The 25,208-nt window shown below is 40.9% G+C and overlaps 1 protein-coding gene across 12 annotated transcripts in view; it reads left to right on the top strand.

Moving 5' to 3' along the window:
- Positions 1–25,208, top strand: part of ADGRL3 (adhesion G protein-coupled receptor L3) — a 904,177-nt gene that overhangs the window by 628,871 nt on the left and 250,098 nt on the right. For 10 of the 12 annotated variants that reach the window (XM_059722208.1, XM_059722204.1, XM_059722203.1 and 7 more), the window contains one exon: positions 11,049–11,129. The exons of the other annotated variants lie outside the window; for them this stretch is intronic. In XM_059722208.1, the coding sequence (XP_059578191.1) occupies positions 11,049–11,129 (81 nt within the window). The remainder of the gene's footprint in view (positions 1–11,048; positions 11,130–25,208) is intronic. 12 annotated transcript variants of the gene reach the window in all.

Below are 25,208 nucleotides of genomic sequence, written 5' to 3'. Positions count from 1 at the left end.
ATAATGCTTGTGGTCGCCATCTTGGGTCATTAGAAATAATTCTGGTCACCAACTTGGGTCGTCAAATACTTTTGGTTTCTCTTAAGGCTCGATTTTCAGGAACCAATTAAGAGCGCTAAGCGAGGGTTGCCTATCTATATATAGTGATGCTTCATTTTAATCATGGAAAAATGTGGATTTGGGGTTATTTTTTAATCCAAAAATTGGGGATTTTTTCAAATCAGAGAAAACCAGGATCCCTGATAATCAGGAACATAAAAATACTTCCATATGAGGACTAATAAAATAAGTTAGGACTTTCCAGGTCAGAGAAAGGATGTCCAGGTGGCAGGGGAGGATATACAATCAAAATCTACAAAATTATGAATGGTTTGGAGAAAGGGATTTACTATGTATCATCTCTCTTAATACTAAAACTAGGGGAGACAATGAAATTATTAGGAAGAAGGTTTAAAAGAAACAAAAGGAAGTTATTTTTTCCCACACAGTGGGTGCATCTCCAGGTGCACTGTAATGCTCATTAGCTTATTGTAATGCACATTAAAGCGGCACAAAAAACATGCACTTCTGCTAATATGCATTAAAATAGGCTAATGGGCCTTTTTTCTGGTACCTTACAATGGAGGTACTAAATTTAATGCACATTAGCAAAAGTGCATTAATGAACACACATGTAGACGTGCCCAGTGTGTACTTGTGAAACTCATTGATCAAGGTGTTACAGAGGCTGAAAACTTTACCGGATTCCAAAGAAATTTGAATAGATTAATGCAAAATAGGTACATGAGTGCACATTAAATATGATAGTAAGGCTATAGCTTCCTACTGATGGCTTCCTGGGTCTTTGAATGCTGCAAGCTATAGGGAAAGAGGGGCAGGAGACAGAACAGCCCGGATATACCCTGTGCAAATACTCTTTCCCTTGGCATCCATCTGCTCTCTGCCACTGTGAACTACAAGATACTGGTATAGATGGACCTATGCTCTAACCCACTATGGTATCTCTTATATTGTTAGATGGGAGCCATGTAGGGCTTCCAGCAGGGGAAAAAATGGCAGGGGGAGGAAATAAGCTGAAGGAGATCAGACTAATCAGAAGAATTAAAGGGGAAAGGAAGACCTTATTTATAAGTGAAAAAGATATAGAAGGTACAGGCTGCATTAATAAATGAGGAGGTGGATGGAATCAGTGCAAACTCTAATATAACTGACATATCTTTAAAAAAGAGAGCCTTAAAACAGAGAGATGTAGGCAATGGAGGAATAAAAGAGCAGTTGTAAAAATAGCCTTTGAAAAGGCAGGTAGGGAGTTATTTGGAAAAAAACAAAATGAATATATGCAAATCAAGAGATCTGGATGAATTCCAATGAAGCACATGGGGAATTTGCTAACAAGCTTACCAGCCCATCAGAAAAGAAAATGTTGAACACTAAGGAATTTACAAAGGGCGAGTAAAGAAAGAAAATACATTGCTCTACAAAGATCCAGAGAATAATGAGGCAGGCAATTCTGCAAAATGAAATTTACTCCCCAGTTAGATCAAATAATGAAAAATCCTGTTAACATTTAGAGGATTACAGAATCGCAGTTAAACAGCAACACTGGTTTATAAAGAAAACAAACCTGCACTCAAACTGGATTGCTTATTAAAATACAATTATTAAAATAGAAGATGAAGGGAATCCAGGAAATATAATGTCATATAGTTATATTTTAGTTAAACATTTGCTACAGTGACTCAGGGAAATGTTTTTATGATATTTGTTCAAATTGGCTTGCCTGTGAATATGTTGATGCATCAAAACCATTGAAGGTCTGCAAATAATGATGCAAGAATCACTGTTAAATTCCCTGGCACTTAACTTTATTAATGATCTAGGAGAGATTAAGAAAGCATCATTTGTGATGATTAAATTCACAGATGATGTTAAATTCATATGTGCTGAAAACAACCAAGAGGAAAGAAAAAAATACAAAGAAGCTGATAAATTATAAGAAATTTAAGCATGAAATTAAATGAAATTCTATTTTGAGAAACACGAGATAGCATATTTGAGAGATGTGTCTAGAACAGTGGACGGGTGAACAGCAGTGCCAGAAGACATTAGAATACTGAATTGTAAACTGGATAAGAGTTTGTGATCTGACACTATAGCAAATGGTAAATGCAAAGGCAGCAAGGAAATATTAGGAGCTGATATCCTGGATAGGGTTTGTACTCAAGAGAGCTCTCTTCAATCTTTGGCTCTTCCACAGGCAGAGTCAGTCTCTAACCTTGGGCAAGCCACTTACTCTACTGTATGACATCTGGATTTAGGGGTAATACTCACCTACCTCCAACAACTGCTGTGAGGATAAAACACTTTGCTAACCAGAAGGCACTCAGATACTACTGTAAGGATGGCCATGAAAGTGCTTTTGTAAGGAAAATATATCCAACATAGATTAATTTTGAATATCTCTTTACTAGGACCTGGAGTGAGTTCAGAGAAGAATAAGTGATAGGAAAATATTTCCAATTATAAAAACTGATAGTTTGGGGAAATGTCTACCCATGGAATTCCCATCCTTTGAGATGTATAAAAGGATACTACCAGCTTGAAATTCAGTTACTTTTATTAAAGTTAAAATAGTTTCTAATAACTACACCTGCTTCTAATTCCATTTATATTTGCCTTGTTCTTTTTCAATCACATTTTCTATTATTTTGAAAAATTATACTTCTCCCTTCTGCTGCTCTGTGCAAGAGCCACAAAAACAGGACACAGGATGCATCTACCTGAAATGCTTAATGTGCAGTAGACCAAGTCTGCACATTTGCACATCATGGCAAAAACTGTGCGAATGCACTAATGTGCAGTAGAAATAGTCTACTGCACATTCGTGTCACAAAAAGACTGTGATGTTGTTACTGTGCATTAGCACTGGCTACTACACATTTATGTAGTACCTCATATTAGTGGTACTAAACTTAATGTACAGTAGCAACGGCAGATTAATACACATGTAGACGTGCCCAGAATTGGTAACAATGAAACTAATAACAGGACAGTGAACATACCTGGAATGATGCAATATGTACTGAGTAAAGAAGATGAAAAAGTATTTTGTGGCTCTGTTCTCTTTCCGTCATCCCTACATTACTGCCATCTCCAACCATTCAATAGTCAGAAGTTGTCTCTCAAAAATCATGAGAATATTTTTGTTCAAAATCTAGTGATTTTAAAGTTTTTTTTTTAATTTGTCTTCTGCATTTTAGAACTTTTAGGTGCATGTTCTTCAGCTTTTCTCCGCAACCATCCTGACTAAAATACTATTTAGAATGAAAGAGCTGTTTCTTATATAATTGCATGATGCCAGGAGCTGAAGCTTTAAGAAACACACTGAATATTGTACGTCTTGTAATGCAATCCTAAGACATGTCAGCACAATTCAGGATCTCCTCTAGCAGCAGTTGATAGAATATTTTCAACCAGTTGTATTTTTTTTTTAGGTTGACTATAATAGATCAGGTAAATTACCACAATATTATATCTCTTGTTGCTGTGATTGATGTATAAAGTTGCCAACACTCATACTATTCTGTAAATGAAAGTCGATGGAGCAGAGTCAGAATGGCTAAATCACTTGGGGCGAGTTTTATAAAAGTGTCCAGGCACCATTTTCCATCGTTAGTCATTGAGGCGACTTGGCACTTCACAAAAGAAGTGTATTTGATATGCCTTATGATAGCTGTGTCTGTTGTTGTCTCTAAGATAGCTGTTCCTGAATTAGGATTTGCAGGCTGGATGGAATTATGACACTTAATGAATGGTGTTGTGAGCCTCACAGAAATTCACTTCTAGTGATCAGGTTCAGCCTAAGAGTGGGATTGGGAGCCCATAAGTGGGGTCACTACAGATAAGGTTCTTTCCTCTAAGATACTATGGATAATTACCTAGTTTATTCCTCTGCTATCAGACCTAAAAATAAAAGAAGAGATGTTTATGCTAACCTGACAATCCTTTCCCCATGTCATGCCTGAGCTCCTGCAGTTCATCAGCCCTCTAAAGTCTACCTCTGAGCCCATGTCTGCATGAAAAACTCCTGTGTCCCAGCTTTTTGTTGGCTAGCAATGGCTGATATTGCTGTGTTTATGAGGATGTTTTCAAAGAGACTGTGGGTGTGTCTACACATGTGCTTTAATGTGCAGCAGCCTAGTCTACTGAGCATTTAAGTGGCACATCAAAAACCATGCTAATATGCTAATGCACAGTAGAATAGCCTACTGAGCATTAAGCATCACCTAAAAAGTGCTACTGTGCAGTAGTGCAGCCTAATGTGCATTTATTTAGTGTCTCATACTGGAGGCACTAAATTTAATACACATTAGTAAAAGTGCATTAATGGACATGTAGATGTACCTGCAGGCAGAAAACAAGAGTTGCTGCCATAACCATACAGTCTGTAAGTCACAGCTGCCCCTATCTATGGCAGCAGCTCCAGGTACCCATCCAGGTTATTACACCTTTGCAATTTGCTGGCATCTCTGACTCATGTTCAGAGAGGTGGTTTTATTCAGACAATGGGAAAGCTAAGCTTTGCCAACATATCAAATTTGTTTCTGGGTGCATGACAGACTCGTGACCAAGGCAACTTCTGTTGATAGCTGGCACGTCCACATGTTCATTAATGTGCCTTAGATACTACACATTTAGTTTAGTACTTGTTTAATAAAGCACTAACTAAATGCACAGTAACTAGAGTTACTGTACAGTAGTGCCAGTGCATGGTTATTTTGTGACACTTAATGTGCATTAACGTAATAACACTGCACAGTAGGCTGTTAGCACAGGTTTTAACTGTCACACTACTGTATAGGGTTATTAGGCTAATGCACAGTATGCGTCTTGTGCCCACTGTAGTGTAGTGCACTGTAGTGTAGACCAGACCAGGTCTTACCCACTCATAGTACTTATCCACACGCCAAAGTCATGATTAGGAAGACAGGCTTCCTTTTATTTGCAGCCTCCCATTCTACTTCCATCAACAATTGTAAATTTTTAGCAGTGCATTTAAATAAACGGAGGTCTGTTTGTTTGCTTCCACTGTTTTAACCCCCTCCCGCACCTTTTCCTGTTGCCATCGATGGGGAGAGGACCATGAGTGACCTTTGGTCTACAATCACTGACTTCATTTCCTGAGCAAGCCAAGCATGCAGCCACAGTGATACTCCCTCAGACACTGCTAACTTGGCTGAAGAGAATAATGACAGATGAGATAAAGGGGAAAAAAGAAACCCGAATGAAGAGATTAGAGATGAAATTGGCAACTTTATCACTCGTTACTTTGATGATTACGTTTGATTGCTGTTTACATTTTTACCTGAGAGTCAGGCTCAGAAACACCAGATGGTTATAGTCAGAATGGGATTTGAAGAAGGCAATGCAAGCTGTTATAATGCTAAGCATGCCCAACTTTCCATCAGCAAAAGAGACATCTTGACCTGTGGTATTTTGTCAGTGGTGGGTACCTTTTTTTTTTTTTTTTTGAAATGAAGCCATTCATTTAAAAAAGGTTCAGCTATTTTTAGAGCACTCCAAATACTTTGAGAGTATCTTACTTACAACTCAAGCACTGTTTTGCCTCACACAGCCATGGTTTCCCACTCATTAACCCATTACTAGTTAATGTGCAGAGCACTTAGAGCTCTGAGCCCTCACTTAAATAGTCCCATCCACTTCAGTAGAACTACTTGTGCGGATAAGTGCTCAACACCAGAATGATAGCTGTGAAATCTAGCCTTATATTAGCAAGTCATGATTATGCCCCTATCAAGTTTCAGAGTCTATAGGGCCAAATTAAAAATAGGTTGTCTCTCAAAACAATGTAAGCCTGGCTTCAAAATTGTCATGTTGCAGCAGCGAGGGTGTGGAAGCAAAAGGTTGATTTCCTTTTATTTGCCTTTTGGTTTCTAAGCCTTTAATGTTCAAATTTCTTTACATCAACGATGATTAAGATAATTTTATGTATTTATTTAATGAAGAGAGAGATCCTCACGTCATTGTTCAACTCTATGAGCTGGGGCTTGAAGTAAATGACAAATACTGCACAACTCCTAAGAAAATCAGAAGAGAGGGGGATGTTGCAAGAGCGCTGATCAAAAAAATAAAGATAAAGGGAGAAAAATGGCAGGTTTTTTGATAGAGCGCGTGCTATTTGAGAATTGAAGATAAACAAGAATTTGCCATGTGTGCGTATTTGTGTGTGTGTACACATGCATGTTCCTTTTTTGATGATTAAACAATGTATTACTCTTCTACTAAAATGTGGGGTAGATATTTGGCTAGCGTCAATCAGCATAGTGCTTTTCAAGTCCATGTGATACTGAAACATCAGCTGTGCATTCAGTGCCAGATTTAAAAAAGCATTTTGGCATCACAGTGTTGTGCATTGTCTCATCTAGAGTTTAGGCATGTATACCTGTAAGTGGGATTCCAAAGGAAGAGTTATTTATTCTGAGTCTCTCTACCTTGATTGGAGACATCCAACTGCCTGTTGCTTGGGATTTATGATTATCATCATACTATGCAGAGAGATGCATAGGTGGGCAACAGGAAGAAGGGTTTGTGTGTGGGACCCTACCCTTCTCTTTGAATTAGGCAGCATTTTTAAAGTTCTCTGCAGCTTTGGTTTGTGTGATGGGTTAGAATTCAGTGAACACCTACAGAAGCATGGGCTAATAAACTCATTCCTGGTTGATCAGGACATATATTTAGGTACCCTGATTAAGCTTGGCTCTGGTCTGAATGCTTCTGTTAATGGCAGCAATGCAGTACCTCATTTCCAGCATTTCTCTATTTGCTGACAAAAGCACCCTCCCTCACTCTTGTCCTCACGATTACATTTTCTCATGTTACCTTTCCTGCAAGATTCTCATGCCCTTTCTCATTCTTTGTCTTCCCATTCTTCCCCCACTTTGGAAGAAAGAAAGCGGCTTCATGACACTTCTGTCTTACAAAAGTTGATTTCATGTCTGTATAACAATACAAATGAATATGTTGCAGAAGTTATAAACCATCTCTTGGTGTGAGGTATGCCTGTCTCGTCATTCATGATGGGTGTTTTTTTGGCCTTTCTCCTTACAAATGCCATTTCTAATGCTTCTAAAATGTTTTCTGCCTTTGTTGTATCCTTGAAGACGTGAACTTCAGATACTTCCCACACACAGTTAACTTTCAGGAACAATTGCTACCCTAATGTACTACTCCAAGAGAATGTCCATGCTAGAAATGCAAGGACACGTGTACTGGCTTATACATAATGTTTATCCTTTATCAATGCAATTGCAGAAAGTTGTGACTAGACAGAAAAATAAGTCCCCTATAGGTGGCCAAACCAAGCTTGTATTCAGTGGAAAACAGTCTGTTTCTTTTGGAATTGCTGCCCAAACTAATCATTGGGAAGATCACAATGAAGGTTATAAGTGCCCCACATACTATGAGAGCATTCACATCAATGTTTATGTTAGAGTTTTGTGCTAAGAAGCCAGTCTGATTGATGGAAACACGGACTTCCTAATAGCCACAACATGGTGCTGTCAGGTGAGTTTCTTTAGGGATGTCTAGTTAACTGGACCAGTTGGGTGCCTTATGAGTGTCTGTGCCTTTTTACAGAAGTCCAATCAGCCGTATGCTCGCTTTAAGAATATGCGTAAATGTATGCTGATGCACATGGTCCTTCATGTGCCCATAACCATTTGGGCAGCACATAAGAGGAAAGGTGTAGTAAATTCAGAGTAAGAGGCTATGAGAATGCATTAACCCCATTTTGAATCTGGCCTCTGGTCCTTTATCTAAGTGTTGGAGGGGTAAAGATTAAAAAATGTTAGTATTCTGAGTGAAATCCTGACCCTATGACAGTGATAGGGGGTTTTGTCACTGAATTTGACTGTGCTGGGATTCCACCTTCAGATTCTAACCCTTTTTCATAGAGTTCATTCCTAGTTCTTAATGAAGTCAATGGAAAAGGCCAAGTGTCTTTAGGAAGGCCAGCAGGGACCACTGTGGTCATTTAATCTGACATCCTGAAATAAAAGTTCCTATCACTTTTACTCCCAGGGTTTTCCTAGGATTTTGGCCTGCAACTTCTGATGTTGCATGTGAAAGCCATCCCTCTTGACTCCTAGGGTCCTGCCCCTGCACTCACGCTAAACTGGAAGAAGAGTTTATTAATACTTCCAGTAGAATTAGTCTTAATTTACACCAGTGTGACTGCAAACATAATTTTTTCTATACAGTTACAGCACAAGAATTTGTGTACATCATCACTTCGATATCTTCTTGGAGACCATTTTTCCCCCTAAGCAGGGTCATTGTCAAGTAATAGCAAACCATAAATTTAAATTGTATGTTTAAATATGAAGGCATCAGGGTGGGGGAGGGAGTTACAACATTTCAAATATTATTAGATGACTTGGATGTGGGTGTGAAGTGTACTCTGTCCAAGTTTGTGGACGATACTAAATTGTGGGGTGAAGTGCACAATCCGTAGAGTAGGGAACGATTGCAGGCAGACCTGGCCAGGTTAGAAAAGTGTACAGTACACAATAGGATGCAGTACAACAAGGACAAGTGCAGAGTGCTGCACCTAGGGCGCAAAAATATCCAGCACACCTACTGGCTGGGAAGTGACCCTGTCAGCAGCACAGTAGTGGAAAGGGATCTCAGAGTCATAGTGGACTCCAAGATGAACATGAGTCATCAGTGTGAGGAAATCCTCAGCAAAGCTAACTGCACTTTATCATACATCAGCAGATGCATGACAAATAGATCCAAGGAGGTGATACTTCCCCTCTATGCGGCATTGGTCAGACCACACGTGGAGTACTGAGTCCAGTTTTGGGCACTGTACTTCAAGAAGGATGTTGATAGACTTGAGAGGGTCCATAGGAGGGTCACTCATATGGTTAGGGGCTTACAGGACAAGCCCTATGAGGAGAGACTGATGGACCTGTACCTCTTCAGCCTCTGCAAGAGAAGGCTGAGAGTTGATCTTGTGGTCGCCTACAAATTCATTACGGGTACACAGCAAGGGATCGGAGATGCTCTGTTCACCAGGGCGCCTCTTGTGGTAACAAGGAACAATGGTCACAAACTGACAGAGAGCAGATTTAAGCTAGATATCAGGAAAAGCTTCTTCATGGTAAAGGTGGCCAAAATTTGGAATGGGCTTCCAAGGGAGGTGGTGCTCTCCCTTACCTTGGGGGTCTTTAAAAGAAGGCTGGATAGGCATCTGGCTGGGGTCATCTGACCCCTGCACTCTTTCCTGCCTAGGCAGGGGGTCGGACTTGATGATCTGTTGAGGTCCCTTCCAACCCTAGCATCTATGAAGAGCAACTAGTTTGTCTCTGCTGCATGACTGAGCAGTTGTCAAAATGATGACTTCTGTTAACTATTGGCATCAGCTGGGATTTAAACATGTAGATGAGAATGGAAAGGCACCTTCACGTATTATCTGTCACAGGCTTGCCTGAAGCAAATTTCCGATCTTAAAACACTTAAAAAGCAAATATAACATTTATGGCATACCAATAGATTTTAAACCCAAATAATGTTCAGTTATTGTAGTGACTAGTAATGCAAATTGCTTGAGTCAGGCTAAGTGCTAAGCAGTAAATATATCCTGTCCATGCAGACAGTATCCTTTAGCATTTAATGTTTTATACCCCTGAAGAGATGTTTTCAGTATATTTCTTGTACCAGCATAGTACACTCTTCTTGGATATCATTACAAAGAACTCTAAAGAAAGCACCAATTCTCTACTCTCTATGACACTAGCTGGAAAACTGCTTGGAGCAACAACAGCAAATGTCAACAGGGAGCCATATTAATTATTTGGAATGTGCCTCATAAGAGGAATCAACTGCTTTTATTACAGCACGAATATTACTTGAAAAGGGAAGGTTACTCTAGCTGTTATCGTAATCTATGTATCATTAACTTTCCTTGTTTAGAAAAAGAGATTAACAGCCTTGTAAATTGTTACAGTAAATAGATGAATTATAACAACATGTTTTTATTATAAATAAAAGTTTCTCAGTATAAATGCTTACTTTTTGATCTGCTGGAGAACAACATCCTTAGCAACTAAGAAATGGCATTGAAATGTTGAGAATTAAACAGCTTCCTTTCTGAGGAGCATGATTGTAAACTGTACAGGCAAAAAATTGTGTCTCCTGTAGACCAACTGACAAGTCACTGTTTGTCATTGTAAATGACTCCATATAGTTTGAAGGGTTCTCAAAAGAATGACACTATGCATTTCCCTTTTGGAGTCAAGCTAGCCTGTTGGATGGCCTTTCAGGACTGAAATGCTAAGCATATGTCATGGAAACTCCTTGTAAGAGGACATGACACTGCAAGTAGCCTTTTTCTCAAGCAATTCAGACAGGATCCAAGGAGAAACACAGTGATGAGAAAGGAAGTCGAGTTGTTGTTTGCTAAAAGGTGGGTGCGTCTACATGTGCACTTTGCTGCTCAGAATACTAATTTACTGCATACTAAAATGTCATCATCTACATGTGTGTGGCAATTGCGCTGATGTAGATTAATTTACAGTGCAGTCAGATATTCCTGTCAGACATGGGTACTTTCCAACGGCGGAGTAAATTACTGCACTTAAACGCACATGTAGGTGGTGATGTTGGGTTTAATTTACTCTGGTTCAAGTTGCACCAGAGTTTATTCAGTCACATTAATTGCATGTGTAGACATCGCTGGTGTGGAGGAAATATAAGCGCTAATGCTAAAATTTCAACAAATGTCTATGTGGAAGAAACAAAACATCCCCAGATGTAGTGGATTTCTGAGAGGTCGGAGGCATTCTTAAAGCTGAAGTTAATTTTAATCATGAATTTCTATGGGCAAGAAAAAATACATAATCAAGTAATATGTTTCCAAACCTATTAATACTGTAATGTTTTAAGACTGTGGCCTGGTTAAATAAAATCCTCCTCCTTCTCTGAACAGGACGTAGTAGAAACTAAAACCCTTGATTTGTCCACAGGGCAGGCTCATCATGGGCAAGTTTCCTATATTGCTCCGCCAATTCATCTTGATTCAGATCTGGAGAGGCCGCCTTCTAAGGGTGAGTCAGTAACACAGTCTCTGTGTACATGCACAATTATATAGCCATAGGTGTGAGTGAATTTCATCTCTGTATGCATCAGAGCCACCACAAAGAGAGTTACACCCTGTCATTCAAGGCCACTCATCAGAGCAGATTAGTTCCATTGACATAAAAGAATTCCACCATGAATGGATGTGTCTCATGTTCTCCGTTCCTCAGACAGATGTGAAAATACTGTGCTCGTCCTGAAATATTTAGCGCTGCCACAGTATGCTGTGCATTTCTGCAAGAGAATTGCTATTTTTAAACTTGTCTTGACCTTTCCTCCCTCCCTCCTGGTGGTGCTGCATTATGGATCCCAATAGTGACTGCTTCTGCACGGTGCTCTGGGGCACACAGGAAAATTTCCAGTCATGGAATAGGTGGAACTGGATTGACTGGCAGTTACTTTGTGATTGATGAAGCTGAACTTATGGAGGAACTTGGTCTTGTGGCCTGTATGAGAGGAACACCTCTCTGCCATGCCAGATCTTGCAGAATCAACCACATTTTCAGCCTTGGCTCAAGGATCAGGGCTTGTCCCTGAAAAAAAATTCACATTTCTTGCAGAGTTCATAGTTTTTCACTTTACTCCTTTTGCTTAGCCATCGGCAATCCCTTGAGGTGTAAGAGTCCGCATCAGCTTTGTTTGGGTCTAGGTTAGTTATGTCTGTAAATTAGAATCAAATCTAAGTATAGATTATATTTATTGTTTTGGTCAGCACTAGCTTGTGCTTGAAGATTTGTGTCAGATAGATAGATAGATAGATAGATAGATAGATAGATAGATAGATAGATAGATAGATAGATAGATAGATAGATGTTATTTGGGGGGAAGGATCTCTAAAATTTGTGATCAGGGAGAGTGAGAGAGCAAGGGTTATGGTATATTGTTTCAGATTTGCGACTTTGTTTAAAGGCAGTGTAATGCAGAACAGTGTCTTGCTCAGGAATTAGCAATGCAGAATGTTGGAGACAGAATGCGGGGGGGTTTCATGGACCACTAGGCTCATCTGATCGGGTAACTCCTACCATCCTGTAGAATAATCACATATCCTGTGGAATCCTATGTAAAAGTACCTTTCCCCAGGCATGCTGTGTTGAAAATGCTGATGCAGGGTTCAGCGCAATAACAAGTGGACACAACTTCTTTCTAAATAGCAGTGGCTAGTACCAAATCTTAGCTCAGTACTGCAGATGGTTATGTTACACATTCTAGTAGAATTCAAGACAGTCACTGGCTGTGACTCTGTACTCCCAAAACTGATGGGTTACAGTCATTTGGATTTCCTTCTTCTTAAAACATATTATTTTTATAGCCAGGGACAGAAATTACACAGAAAGTAGTATAAGTGGTTGAAAACTGGTTCAAATCTGTAACACAACAGAAGTTCAGTGTGCATACACTGCTTTCAAAATTGCTGAAACCGATTTTAGAAAAACCTGGATGAGTGTAGTACCAGACTTTACTGATTTAGGTTAAATTGATGTATTGAACTTCCATCCCAGATCCCTTCCAGATTCAAGTTAACTCATAGTCCCCCAGGACCCAAGGTTGCTTCGCACCTCCCCTGCAACCCCCACCCTCTCCAGGCTAAGTGGACTAGCCTTGGCTCAAGCTGTCTGCTTCAGTGTCGTGTGTCCGTCCCTGTCCCCCCCCCCCCCCCCACCTAAGCTTCTGGCCTGAGCCACTGCAGACATGTAGCTGCATTTGTGGAATCAAAAGTGAATGTCTGTTCAATCTGTACAACTTAGATTAACCTATGAAGACTGAATCGATTCAGCCTCGGGCTTTTGGACCATCTGTACTTAGCTTATTTGTTTAGCATCCATAATGTTTTTTGATGTCTTATACAACATGCAGGGAAATCAGTCCCTGCCCCTACAACTTACTCTGCATTAAGGGACCATGTGATACCTATGATCTTCAGTGTCTGTAGGAGCTTAGTAAAGTCAATGTCTGAGTTCTAACACTTTTGCTTTGGTTAGCTTGTACCTTACTTGTTGAGTAGGCCTCTTAATACTGTCTGCGACAGGTAAGGATAGTAGAATCTGCTGTGAAAAGGTTCCTTGTTCTACCCTCTTACTTCTCTGTCCATCTCAAGTGCAGAAAGTTTCTGCCACTGTAAATTGAAACTGAGAATATAGCCTCTCTCTCCAAAGTGACTTCAGAATTTTGCTGGCCAAATTAAACTGTGGTCTGGCTACAGTCCTGAGCCCAGTGAAGTCAATGAGTTTCGCTGTTAACTTCAGGGAGGCCAAGATTTAAACTTCCAAGCGGTTTCTGCTGGGTTTGGGGGTTTTTTGTTTTTTGTTTTTTTTGTTTTTTGTTAGCAGTTTTGAACATGCGTGTCTGCTGAGAAAATGCAGAAATAAGGTCTATAACATGGAGTCTAGTACATCTTACATTCTGGATTGTCATCTGCTTCTTAATAGCTCAAAACTTTTTAAGATCTCTAGATCACATGGCATGTTGTAACAGAGGACTCTGGCAAGGCAAAAGTGGTCCGCAACCCTGGCACCCAAATAATTCTAGGGTTCTCTGATGCTGGCTGGGGCCATTCAAAACTTAAATAGACTAGCTGTACTTAATGTATCACCACACTTTCCTATAGACAGTCAGGAGAGCTAGCTAGATTAGCATGAGCCAGAGATGACAGTATCACTAGGCAGTATCACTATGTTATACTGTTGATCTCAGTTTGTTCCAAGCCAACACAGGCTTTCAATAACTAGCCTACCCAATGCCAGTTCCCCTCCTTCTCCTGCCCTCCCACCCTGCTCCACTCCACAGACATCCTAAGGCTGAACCCCAGCTGATTTTCTGTCTTCATAGGATCAGTATGTGAAAGGTCCTTTCTACATACAGGGTATGAGCTGGCCATCATATTGATTTGCTTATTGGTGTCACAGATGTTGGGCTAGGCTCTTTGCAGGTTTGAAGACAAAGTCCTAGCCCTGTTGAATTTGAAGGGAACAATTCTATTGTGCAGCAGACAGCACTCACTTTGCTGACGTACATTTTCAATGCATAACACATTCAGCTACACACAGGCCGCGTCTATACAACCGGCAGACTATGCAGTTGTTGCTGCACAGTCATTTAATACTTGCATAACCAAGTACTAAATAACTGCATAGTAACTGGCATTACTGCATAGTAAAATCCCCGCATAGTTTTTTTTTTTCTGAAGCTACTGTGCAGTAGCAATGAGCTATTGTGCAGTAGCTTGTTACTACTGTGCGGTAGCATCATGTCGTGGTTAGTGTCCCCCAGTGCAGTAGCATCTCATCTAGATGTGGCCACAGTGAGTCATACTCCTCCTTGTCCTACCCTTGCTAATGTAAAACCAGTAAACACTGAGGAGATATTTTGCCTGGTGATTGTTAGTAGGAGTTGCAGACATAGTCACTATGTCACCAGTCAGGAGACTACATGAGTAACACTAGTCAGTATTTATTTCTTGCAGATGTCTTTTTTATATAGCATATAATAAATAATATTTGGTATTCTTTACCATGTGTTAGACCATATGACCTCATGAAGAAAGCACAGGGCTAGGATTGGGGCATTATGGCTAAATACAGACGTTCAAAAAGCCTGAGGCAGAATCGATCGAAGTTACATGGTTTTCTGTAAGCAGTGTAGTTTAGATTGGTAGTGTTGGCTACAAATGTCCAACTCGGGATCCTTAAAATTCTAGTTTATTAGGCGGATTGAAACACTGTAATGAGTTAAATCATAAACCTTGGGGCTGGTCCCCACACACACACACATGCACACACATACACACACACACTAACAGGCTACAGAGTCAGGTATACCTATCCTACAAGCGCTGGAGTCTGTCATTGAGGCTTCTTTCAGCATGGTGTTATCTTCGAGAAGGGGGTTGCCAGCTGGGCCTTCTGGCTGGACAGGTCTGGTCGAGTTGGAGATCAAGAGGGCGCCACTGAGGGTCACTTTTCACTGCCTTTTATCTGTCCCTGGCAGACTTTGGTGACTCCCCAGTTTTCAGGTTTGCCCAATCCTGGGGTCATTGACCCTCGTGGGACTTCTCCCTTGGTGGCTACTGGATGGCATCTGTCAGCCTCAGGGGTCGTCCGCATGTACGTGTAGCTTTGGGAGTCCGTTGATGAATTTACAACAGGGCTCTGGGAGTGGTCGATCTGGAGATATTCAGCCCAAAAGTTGTTCCCGGCGTTGATTAACTCAGGCCAGGGCTTCTAGCCCTTGATCAGTGATGTTTAGAGATTTCCCGGTTGTTACATTGTCTTCTATTGAGTTCTTCCATTGGTTGATCTGCAGCTTCCAGGTGATAATTGCTGGCTGCTACTATGTTACACATGCAATCACGTTACACATTCAATCACTGATTCACTCGCTCTTTCAGGGGCCAGCCTGATACAGGGAAGGGCAGTTTGATTCCTGCCCTTGTTAACATTGTTACAATGTATAACTTACTTATGAAACTAAATACATTCAGTTGAAAGGTGAGGAGTATAAAATATAAGCTACAAATGCCATGGCACACAAATAGATAATAATACCAAACTACAAGGGGAGATACAAAATGCAAACATACAAATTTTAAAACACAATTCCTTATCTTAAAGTGAAAGAGAGAGGAAGGAAGAAAAGGTAGAAAAAGAGAAACATATCCAAAGAGGGGAGAGCAAATGCAGGCAAGAGGAAAAGGGGGCTTTCTGCTACAGTAGCAAACAGAACACACATTCACCCTTTGTTGGGGAAGAGGCACAAATCTTAGACTGGGTTCTGCCATTTTTACACCAGTCTGTGTGCGCTAAACTTGTGTTCTGTTATGGGTATAGACTGCTTTCCAATCACATATATCAGTAAAAGTATAATATCTGTACCTGACCTATGTTCCTATTCTTGGCTTTGCTGCTGGGTGACTGCAGCACTTCTTCAAGCAGAGCAGCCATCAGATTGTCTCAGAAATCATGAGATTCTTTATTTTATTTTTTTAAAATAAGTTTGAAGTTGTTTTTATTTCCCTGAGGTTTCTGAGTTGTTAGGTAGCTTATACCCAGGTCACGTGTGCAATTCTTTCCCAAATCTTTGAGGGATACACACTTGCTTTAAAAAGAGAGAGAGAGAGAGAGCTGGGATTCTCACATATTTACAGGATTCAAGCAAGTGAGAGTGTAAGAAAAACTCCAGATCCAGTGAGACTCATGATACAAGGGCTGGAGTGAGCAATCCTGGGAACAAGTTGCTCCCAACATGTTTGCCTTGGTTCCCTCATCTATAAAATGGGAGATACTGATTATTATAAAGCAAGGATGAAAAGCTCAGTAAACCATTAAGTCTCGTCATCATCATCTGTTTCTTCTTTCTCTTCCTTCTGTCTTACCTTCCAACCCCACCATGTGGTCTTTCATACAGCTTTTCCTTAGGGCCTTGGCTGCCTCTGTCTCCTTTTATTGCTTTGACTATTTAGTTTCCTCACCATATTCCCCCAGCATTGAATTAATCACTGGGTAAAAGTTGCTGTTGCATTTAACTGCAGCAAAAGGAATGTTGTAGCCACACTGCAGTATTGACATTAATTTCAATAAAACTGAAGGGAGCTGGGCTATGAATATAAAGGTATCCTGGTTTTGCATATTTTAAGAAAATTAATTATACAATTTGAATGCTGCCACTGCTGTGGGATATACAACTGCAACTTTCAGCTGGCAGATTTATTTGTAGCTGTCTTTTTTTTATTATTTTTAATTTTATCACTGGTGACATTTACCTACATTATTTATGTCTGCAATGCATTTTTCCTACCTTTCAGTGTACTGATGCTAGTACTGAAGAGAGTATAAACTCTAGTAGTTTACTAGCACATTAGTGTCACCATACATTACAAGGTAATTACTTTGAGCCACTACTCTATATAGAAACATAGTAATGACACTGTAAATCACTTAATAAAAATAAGGTCCTGAATCAGCACTCACTATTAAAGTTATTTCTCTTTGCCCACCCTTCCATTAATTAGAAAACATTTTTAAATTAGTTTCATATATGAAGCACCATTAACCATTATTTTTACACCTACTTTTAATAGAACAAACAGGACTATGTTGCAGTTATTTTTATGTGGTTGTTTACATATATTCATATGCAGATTAATTCCAGAGGTGGGTAAGATCTTTTTTTCAACAGCTGAAACCTATGGCTGTTACAAATAAATTTTCATAGGGTTTCAGATGCAGTGCTCCAGAAATCCTGAACCACAACTGCTGATTCCTAATGCATGGTCCTGAACATGTTAACTGTCTAGGCTGGAGGCTGGATTTTCAGTCTTATGCATAAAGATAAGGGGAAATCTATTTACCTTTCTGAGTTTTAGCCCCTGTCTTTAATAGATAGTGATTAGCTTTCAGCATTTAAGAAGCCTCTTTCTTTCGCTCACACGGTTACTTCTTACTGAGCATAAGATGCTAATCTCTAGTTCATGACGTCAAACCTTTTCTTGTACCCACAGGTTGTGATCTCATAAACTAAGGATTATAACCTGCATTTTGGAAATGGTTTACTTGTTACTGATAATGGCAAAGAAGGTCTGAGATAAGAATGACTCTAATGCTTTGGCTTAGGAGGGAGTTTTATGGAATTATCATATAGAGTAATAACTGAAATTTAGTGTTTGGACTAAAATTCTGCCAGGTGCTAAAATACAGCAAATGGACTGAAGTAAACTCACTGAATCCACATACTAAAACTATTTATAAAGGTTTATAGAAACAGATTTTACTGTATGTGTGGAATGATATTAAACATAAAATATATCCATGGCTTTAAAGTTAAGCAGTCAGAGGCAATAATCGACATTGTTGAGCTAGTGTTCTGCAAAGTTTTCCTTCAAATAGAAGCCTGAGGGAATTGGGTAGCTCAGGGGATTATTCAAGTTGAAGTAAAATGGTTTCAAAGCATATAAATACAGAGGAAAACTTATTTAAGATCACCAGCTTTACAAATGAAAAACAGATAAAATAAATTTAGGGGAAAGCCTGTTGGTTCTTATTTTTTTAAGGCAAATCTCTCCAGCCAGAGTTCCTTTCCATGAACTTTTTCTTATGGGCAACGTATCACCTAAACTGGGGGTTTGCTGTACTCTCCATCCTTTCTTCATTTACTTTCTTCATCCAGAAAAACCTTCCTTAGTGCTTTTCTTGGATTTTTGCCCATGGTGGCCTCTTCTTCCTACATTAAGCAAGAATCATTCTCTTCCCTTGCTTTTTATCCCCCATCACCAAATCTGAGACATACATACACCTTATAGCTCTGCACCAGTCCATCCTGTTGGCAGAGAACAGCACGCTAGAAACATGAATTCTGGTGTCGTCTTTCAAAGTATCATAAACAGGTTTTATAAACCTCTCCACACAAGTTGGAAGAGGAGGTTAGTATCTTTGAAGACCACTAAGTGGAATGCTTCTAACAACCTATTAAAATTAGGGTCTAGAACATCAGAGCTCTTGCTGCCTCGTGGACCAAGAAAATAAGACGCCTCTGAAAAACGTATGCAAAGCCATTACATGGCTCTTCCTATATAAATGCAAGTTAAGAGACAGAGACATGAATCTTTTAGTATAGAGAAATTCATTCACCCAGTGCTATCCCATCTGGTCTTTGTATCACTCCACGGTTTCATTCACGGTTTCGTTGATCTCTGCAGGGTTTGACTTTTCAGAATCCCACTGCCTGCATCCGTGACAGCTAGATCATAGTTGCTTTTCCCACCTTTTTGTTTTCTCTATTACAACTTGCAGCAGTAGGTTGTTGCCCCACACTGGAAGGTACTCTGTTTTTTTATGACATCCCTTTGTTGTCTTGGGGAGAGGGGAGGGTTTTATTCTTCTTCCATTTAATTAGTAATGGCCATAGATTGACTCCTTTGGCCATGTTATTTGCCTGACATTCTTCAGGGATGAAGATCTATGTGAGGGGCCAAATGTTTTCTTTTAAGGTCTTTAAGCAATAATTCAGCAAGCAAGCTGGGAGCCGAGGGCACACATGATTCCTGAATGACCTTTCGGTTGACACAACTGATCCTGTGCCAGTCTGTCACTACTGTCATGCTGTCTCTGCTCTCTGTCTCCATCTCCAAGAATCCTGCAGTTTTTCCCTCTTGGCCTCTTTGCTGCTTCCTGGGTTCTTCTTCCAGACATGGTCATCCCCCTCCCTAGGACCTCTCTGTGCCTCTAAAGAGTTTTTCCTTACATTTGTGCAGGGCAATAGGCAACCTATGCCCTGATCTGGTAAGCCACACTTAACATTTTGCAGCAGGATTATTCCCTGTGGTTTTCAAGCCAGCCCCATTATATCAGATCTATAATAACAAACAGAGCTATGTAGCAAACAGATCTTGCACATGTTAAATGCCAGGTGGTTATTCACAACAATTTACTACAGATTGATTAATGTTGTATTATTGGTACTGCATGTATAACCCAATTCATTTCAGTGGAAGATTTGAACAATTGCTAAGGGATAGAATTTTTTAACTGTCTCTTCCCCTGATTCGGAAGGATGCACAGCCAGTTTTTCAGTGACTTTTCTGGCTTGGATGACACTTTCAGGTTATATAGTTAGGGTTACCATCCATCTGGGTTTTCCCAGACATGTCCTCTTCTTTGGTCCTCTGTCCTCTATCTGTTTTTGAAATGCAAGCAAATGTCCTGGATTTTGCTCTGCCTCTGCTTTTTCCCAACATTTCTGGCTTGGCTGCTTTGGGCTGGGAGTAGCAGGGGAAGATGATTGGAGGCTGGGGGATCACGTGCTCTACACATGGGCCCCACAGCTGGAGGCAGCTGAGAGAGAGAGCGGCGTGGACAGCAGGGCTGGGGGAGGCAGGGGGCTGCAGGTCAGGAGTGAGAGGCACTGACAGGGCTGGGTGGGACAGGGGGCTGTGGGTTGTGAGTGAGGGCTATCAGACGCAACAGGGGGGCGCTATAGTGAGGAGCATCAGCATGATCTGCGGGGTGTGGTACAGTGGGTCAGGAGTGAGAGGCAGCAGCAGGGCTGGGGGGAGAGGGGGGCTGTGCCTTAGGGGTGAGGGGCAGAGGCAGGTCATGGGCATATCACTGCCCCCCACAATCATATATCCCTTCCCCTTCTCCTCCGCCTCCTCCCTTATCTTCCACAGGTGTCCACTTTTTTGAAACTGGAAATATGGTAATCCTAATGTTCTTTTCTAAAATTGAACTGAGCTTTTAGTCACTGTGACCCGAATCTTAAAGAACTCAGTCACCACACTGAGAGACCAATCTTCAAATGGATCAGTGCGTGGGGAACTGAGTTCTTTTGAAAATGTGGTTCTAAGTGTCCTGAAAAGAGCTGTTGGGTGCTGAACGCTTTCAGTGCTTAAATGCAAAGTGAGCTGTTCTGAAAAATCAAGCTCTAATTGTGGGTTGTGAGCACTTCTGAATCTGACCCTGAAAATCTGGATTCTGAGCTGCTTTATCCAAAGTCAATGAGGTGATGAAGCAGGTGGCAACTGGATTTAATATTAGGGTTGTATGAAGCTTCGGTAGCTGATTCTATTTGAAGGAGATTTGGCCTGATTTGGGGACTGAATCTCTGAATCTGAATTGGATAGGGAGACCAATGAAAAGCTCCAAATCAATTTGAAGCATCTGAATCAGTTTGGAAAAGCTTCAGGAAAGATTCGGTTGCTTTGGATATTCAGCCATAGAGTAAACAGGCAGCTAACACAGCCGCCTCTCCCTGGTAAGGCTCTAGTGTGGGGCGGAGGGGAGAGGTAAGGGGCATGAGGGATGGAGGGATTGGGGCTGGGGCAGAGCCCCTCTCCCAGCACTGCTGTGCCTGCATCCTGTGCCCCCTGTGATGGCTGGCAAGTGGCAGCAGGGCAGAGCCCCCGCTCCCAGCACTGATGCAAGTGTGGCAGCACTGGGAGCAGGGGCTATGCCCTGCTGCCACCCAGAGCAAGCCACGCCTGCATCGTGCCCCTCCTCCTCCATGACAGCTGGGCAAGCGGCAGCAGGGCATAGGTCCCACAGCTCCCCCTGCTGGGGCAAAGGCAGGTGCAGCTGGAGGAGACATGGGAGAAGCCCCCGTGGCTGCCATGGCTGCCCTGCCTGACCCCATCCGCTGCCCGGCCCAGCCTCCCAGCTTCTCCCATGACTCCCCCAACCCGAGGAGAGGCAGGCACAGCTGGAGGAGCCATGGAAGAACCTGCAGCCACCCAGCTGTGCCTGCCTCTCCCCGGCCGATCGATCACCGAATCTCTCTGAATCAATGCGGAGTCTTCCGAAGCAGATTGGCTGAATCATTTTGGGACAGTGATCTGAATCTCCAAATCGAATCACTGTCCTCCAAATCAGCCGGATCTGAATCAAATACATCCCTATTCACACAGGCATACTGAATATGGTCCATACCATCTCCCCTGTCCCCCCCAAATAAGCATAGCAAGTGACATTTTTTGGCTTCAGCTTATATTAACAAATTTCCTGGAAGTCTTTGAGAAATCCTGCAATATTTCTCTTTGTTTCTTTTAATGTGTTTAATCCAGTCCACACTCTGTAACTAACAAGTTGCAAACTGTTAGTTTGTCACCCTTGTTGCTGCTGTGCTGTTGAACTGTTGCACTTACTTCTTGCAAAGGTGTGTTTCCATTTCAGAGGGACAACAGAGGGTACTGCTGTTTATTTATAAAGTAACAGCTTCCTCCGCAGCAGAAAGCAAAAGCTAATTGAGCCTCTGTACTAGGAATGCTAAATCCTGCATGCAGATGGAAAGTATTTTAACCTGTTTACACTTCGAAATGTTGAAGAAAATTTGTTTAAAAAATATCCTAAAAAACAACAACAACAAATCCCTCAAAGTAAAGTGATATTTATGTTGATCTCCTTTTTAAGATAGTATCTTTCCCTATTGTTTCTACTATTTACAAAAAGAGGGACTTAATATTTTATATCAGGTATCCTTCTCACTGTCAGGGAGTTTTCCTTTGCAAATCTTCATGTACTTTGATTTAAAGCTGTCTTGCAATTGTATTTTATAAGTTGCCTTAAGTTAAAATATTGTCTGATAAGCTTAAATGGACATAGATTCCTATCCTGGAGAGTCTTTGCAATAGGAATGCTTCATTTTACACTTTATTGAGCTGTGCATCACTGGTGGTACTTTTCATTCTCCTTCCTGACACAGGCAACAGCTGAAGGTTGGAACCATCTAGGGTGACATACACTCAAGCAGCACTAATCAGAAGTGAATGTCCTATTAAAAGCTCAAGAAAAAAATCTGTTGAACTAATCCAATGTGGAAGAAGAATGTCACTTTGTATACAACACTAGACCCCACTCAAACTTTTTTTTCTTCCCCTCCACTAATTTTTGGCCACACATTTCCTTCTGAAATATAGAGCAAATAACTGTTTTAAATGAGCAGATGGGGGAGGCATAAGACAAGCTGTTAAATTAATAAACATGTGTGGTACTTTGTCAGGAAGGGAGCCCATTTTGGCATTTCTTCTGGATGATTTGTATGGCCTATCACCATCACACCTGGTGCAGGGACAATAAATGGGCACTTAATAGCCAAACAATGTGCAAACTCCTTCTATTATAACTTCATTATGTCAGATATAATCATCTATAACTAGATGTCAAATACATAATTTATGTCCGGCTCCCCTGTGGAATAGTGGCCACATCAATGAATGGGCCCATTAATGTGAAGGAGCTTTTACGGTAACTTTCTTCCTCCTGGTACATGGTCCATTTTGTCATCTGGTATTAATTCTGAACTGTTTCAATGCTGCAGAAAAGGCCTGTTATATTTATATTTGTGTAATCAGAGAAGATGGGACATAAATCATACAAGAGATCAAATTTCAGGTCCAGTGACTTCTAAGGTGCACATCTGTTTAAAAAGGAACAGTACAAGTCTATAGTAATGTTATGGAGAGGCATAAAAGGGCTTTCATTTTACCCCTTTTGAGACGTTAAAATGGTTTTTGGCTTTGAATCCAGGAGAACACTTCCTGTGGGAGCCTTCTGACATGATCAAAGAACTGCTTAGCTACTGGAAATGCTTCATCTGTCACTGCAGCCATTTTAATCATGAGCGACATTTTGCTTCTCTGCTTTTTGTTATGTTAAGTGACTCCTATGGTAGAGGTGCCCAGTGACATGCGTGATGAAGTGTATTGTTATCACTTGAAAAATTAAGGGCTTTGGAGGGGGTTGGCTTAGTTCATTTGAAAGTTGTAATCAGGATCCCAGTGGTAGCGATTTAAGATCTTAATTTTGTAACCTTTGTGCATCAGAAGTATTAGTCACTGATCGACATAGCTGCTATAGGTTCCACTTGAGTGTTGCTATAGTAGACAGGGCTGTCTTCCTGTGATGCTGGATATTATAAACTGTATTAGGAGACAAGTCTCAGTGTCCCATAGAGCTTATTTAGGGTCTTTAGTAGGAGCTGTAGGGGGCTAAATTCTTCTGGTTATGTCTTCACTAAAATATTAATGTAAGCATCAGTTTGCCAGTGTCTGTAGGGACTATGTAAGTTGGAATGACGTAGCCTTTGTAAGAGGCTTTATTAAGTATCTTGATTATTTTTAGAACCCCCCACACAAGAAAGTCTAGAGTAAGTGTTTGTACTCCACAATCACAACCACCTTTTTTGCTGTGTTGAATCAGAATCACTTGGAAGAGAGAGCTATTCAAAGGAAGATGTGATACTTTAAAAAAAATGCCAGGGCAGCCATAAGTACAAAAATGCCAGGACAACCATAGGAAAACCATAGCTTTTCATTAGCTTAAAACAGAATATAAAAGAGGAGAAAAAGAAGATAGAGGAAAGAGCAGATCTATTGCAGCTTGATATTAAATCCTTCCTTACCTCTGAAGGCTTCCCAAATTGGTTAGGAGTAAGCATATTTTCTATAGCAAAGGTCAGCAACATATGGCCCACAGACCAGATCTGACCCACCAAACTAGGAGAGGAGGTTACGCATGCTGAGGCTGGGGCGGGAGGCTTTGCACACACTGTGGCTGAGTGGCTGCAGGGCTTTGCCTGTGCTGTGCTGTGCTGTACTGTATTGTGGCTGGGTGACTGGGGGGATTTTGCTTGGGCTGCAGCCAAGAAGCTGGGAGACTTTGCTCGCACCTTGCTTTGGTGGCAGGGGAAAGCAGCAGTGGTAGCAGCAGCCAGGGACAGTAGACCAACCAGGTTGATACAGCCCACTGCTCCAAAAAACTTACCTACCCCTGCTGTGTACTGCTCTTACTAGCTGTGCTGAGTAGCCAGATGAAATACTGAAATTTCTCAGGTTGCTTATGCCACTGGTCCATTAGTGTGTTTAATCCACAGTAAACTGAAGTCTCCTATTTCCCAGTGAGACATGGGGAAATGACTAAGAAGAGGCTCTGCCAAGTAGTAGACAGTTAGCAACCATGATAAGAGAAACTTTAAAGTTGAAGGAAACTCTTAGGTCCCTCCCACACATTACATGTATTATACAATTGCATGGTTAATCATCCAGTTAATTTAGACCCACCCATGTAAAATAATTATCATGCCATATAAAAAATATCCATATACATGTGTATAAAAAGAGCCAACCAGCTACAGAGTTAGTGCTTGAAAATGTGTAACAACTTTATAGCTAGTTTCTACCCAGCTTTAATTTGAATGTCTGGCAGGGTCCTGGGGGCTTTCTCTTTCTGTCTTCACTGAGGACTTAGTCTTGTGAAATTCTTTTTTAAGTCAATGTCTGGATGAGCCTGGAGTAAGGTGTAGGATTTGGGCCTTTGGAGACTCTAAAATACAAACAAAAGAAAAGACATGGAAGGTTTGGTTTCCCTCTCCTTCTTCTACCCTTCACCTTTTCATTTTCTTATCTTCTAAATCCTTTTTCTTTCTGAAAGTTTCTTCCTCCTTCCAGAACTGAACTGTGAAATGTAACGGAGACATCCCTCTCACCCTGTCTTACCTCATTCAGAGATTTGTTGTTAGTTCTTATGGTGCCTTTAGAGCCTCTACAGTTGTCCGGAACCAGATAACAT

Source organism: Alligator mississippiensis, chromosome 2, assembly GCF_030867095.1.
Source record: "Alligator mississippiensis isolate rAllMis1 chromosome 2, rAllMis1, whole genome shotgun sequence".
Lineage (NCBI taxonomy): Eukaryota > Metazoa > Chordata > Crocodylia > Alligatoridae > Alligator > Alligator mississippiensis.
This window is presented reverse-complemented; position numbering and strand designations above follow the sequence as displayed.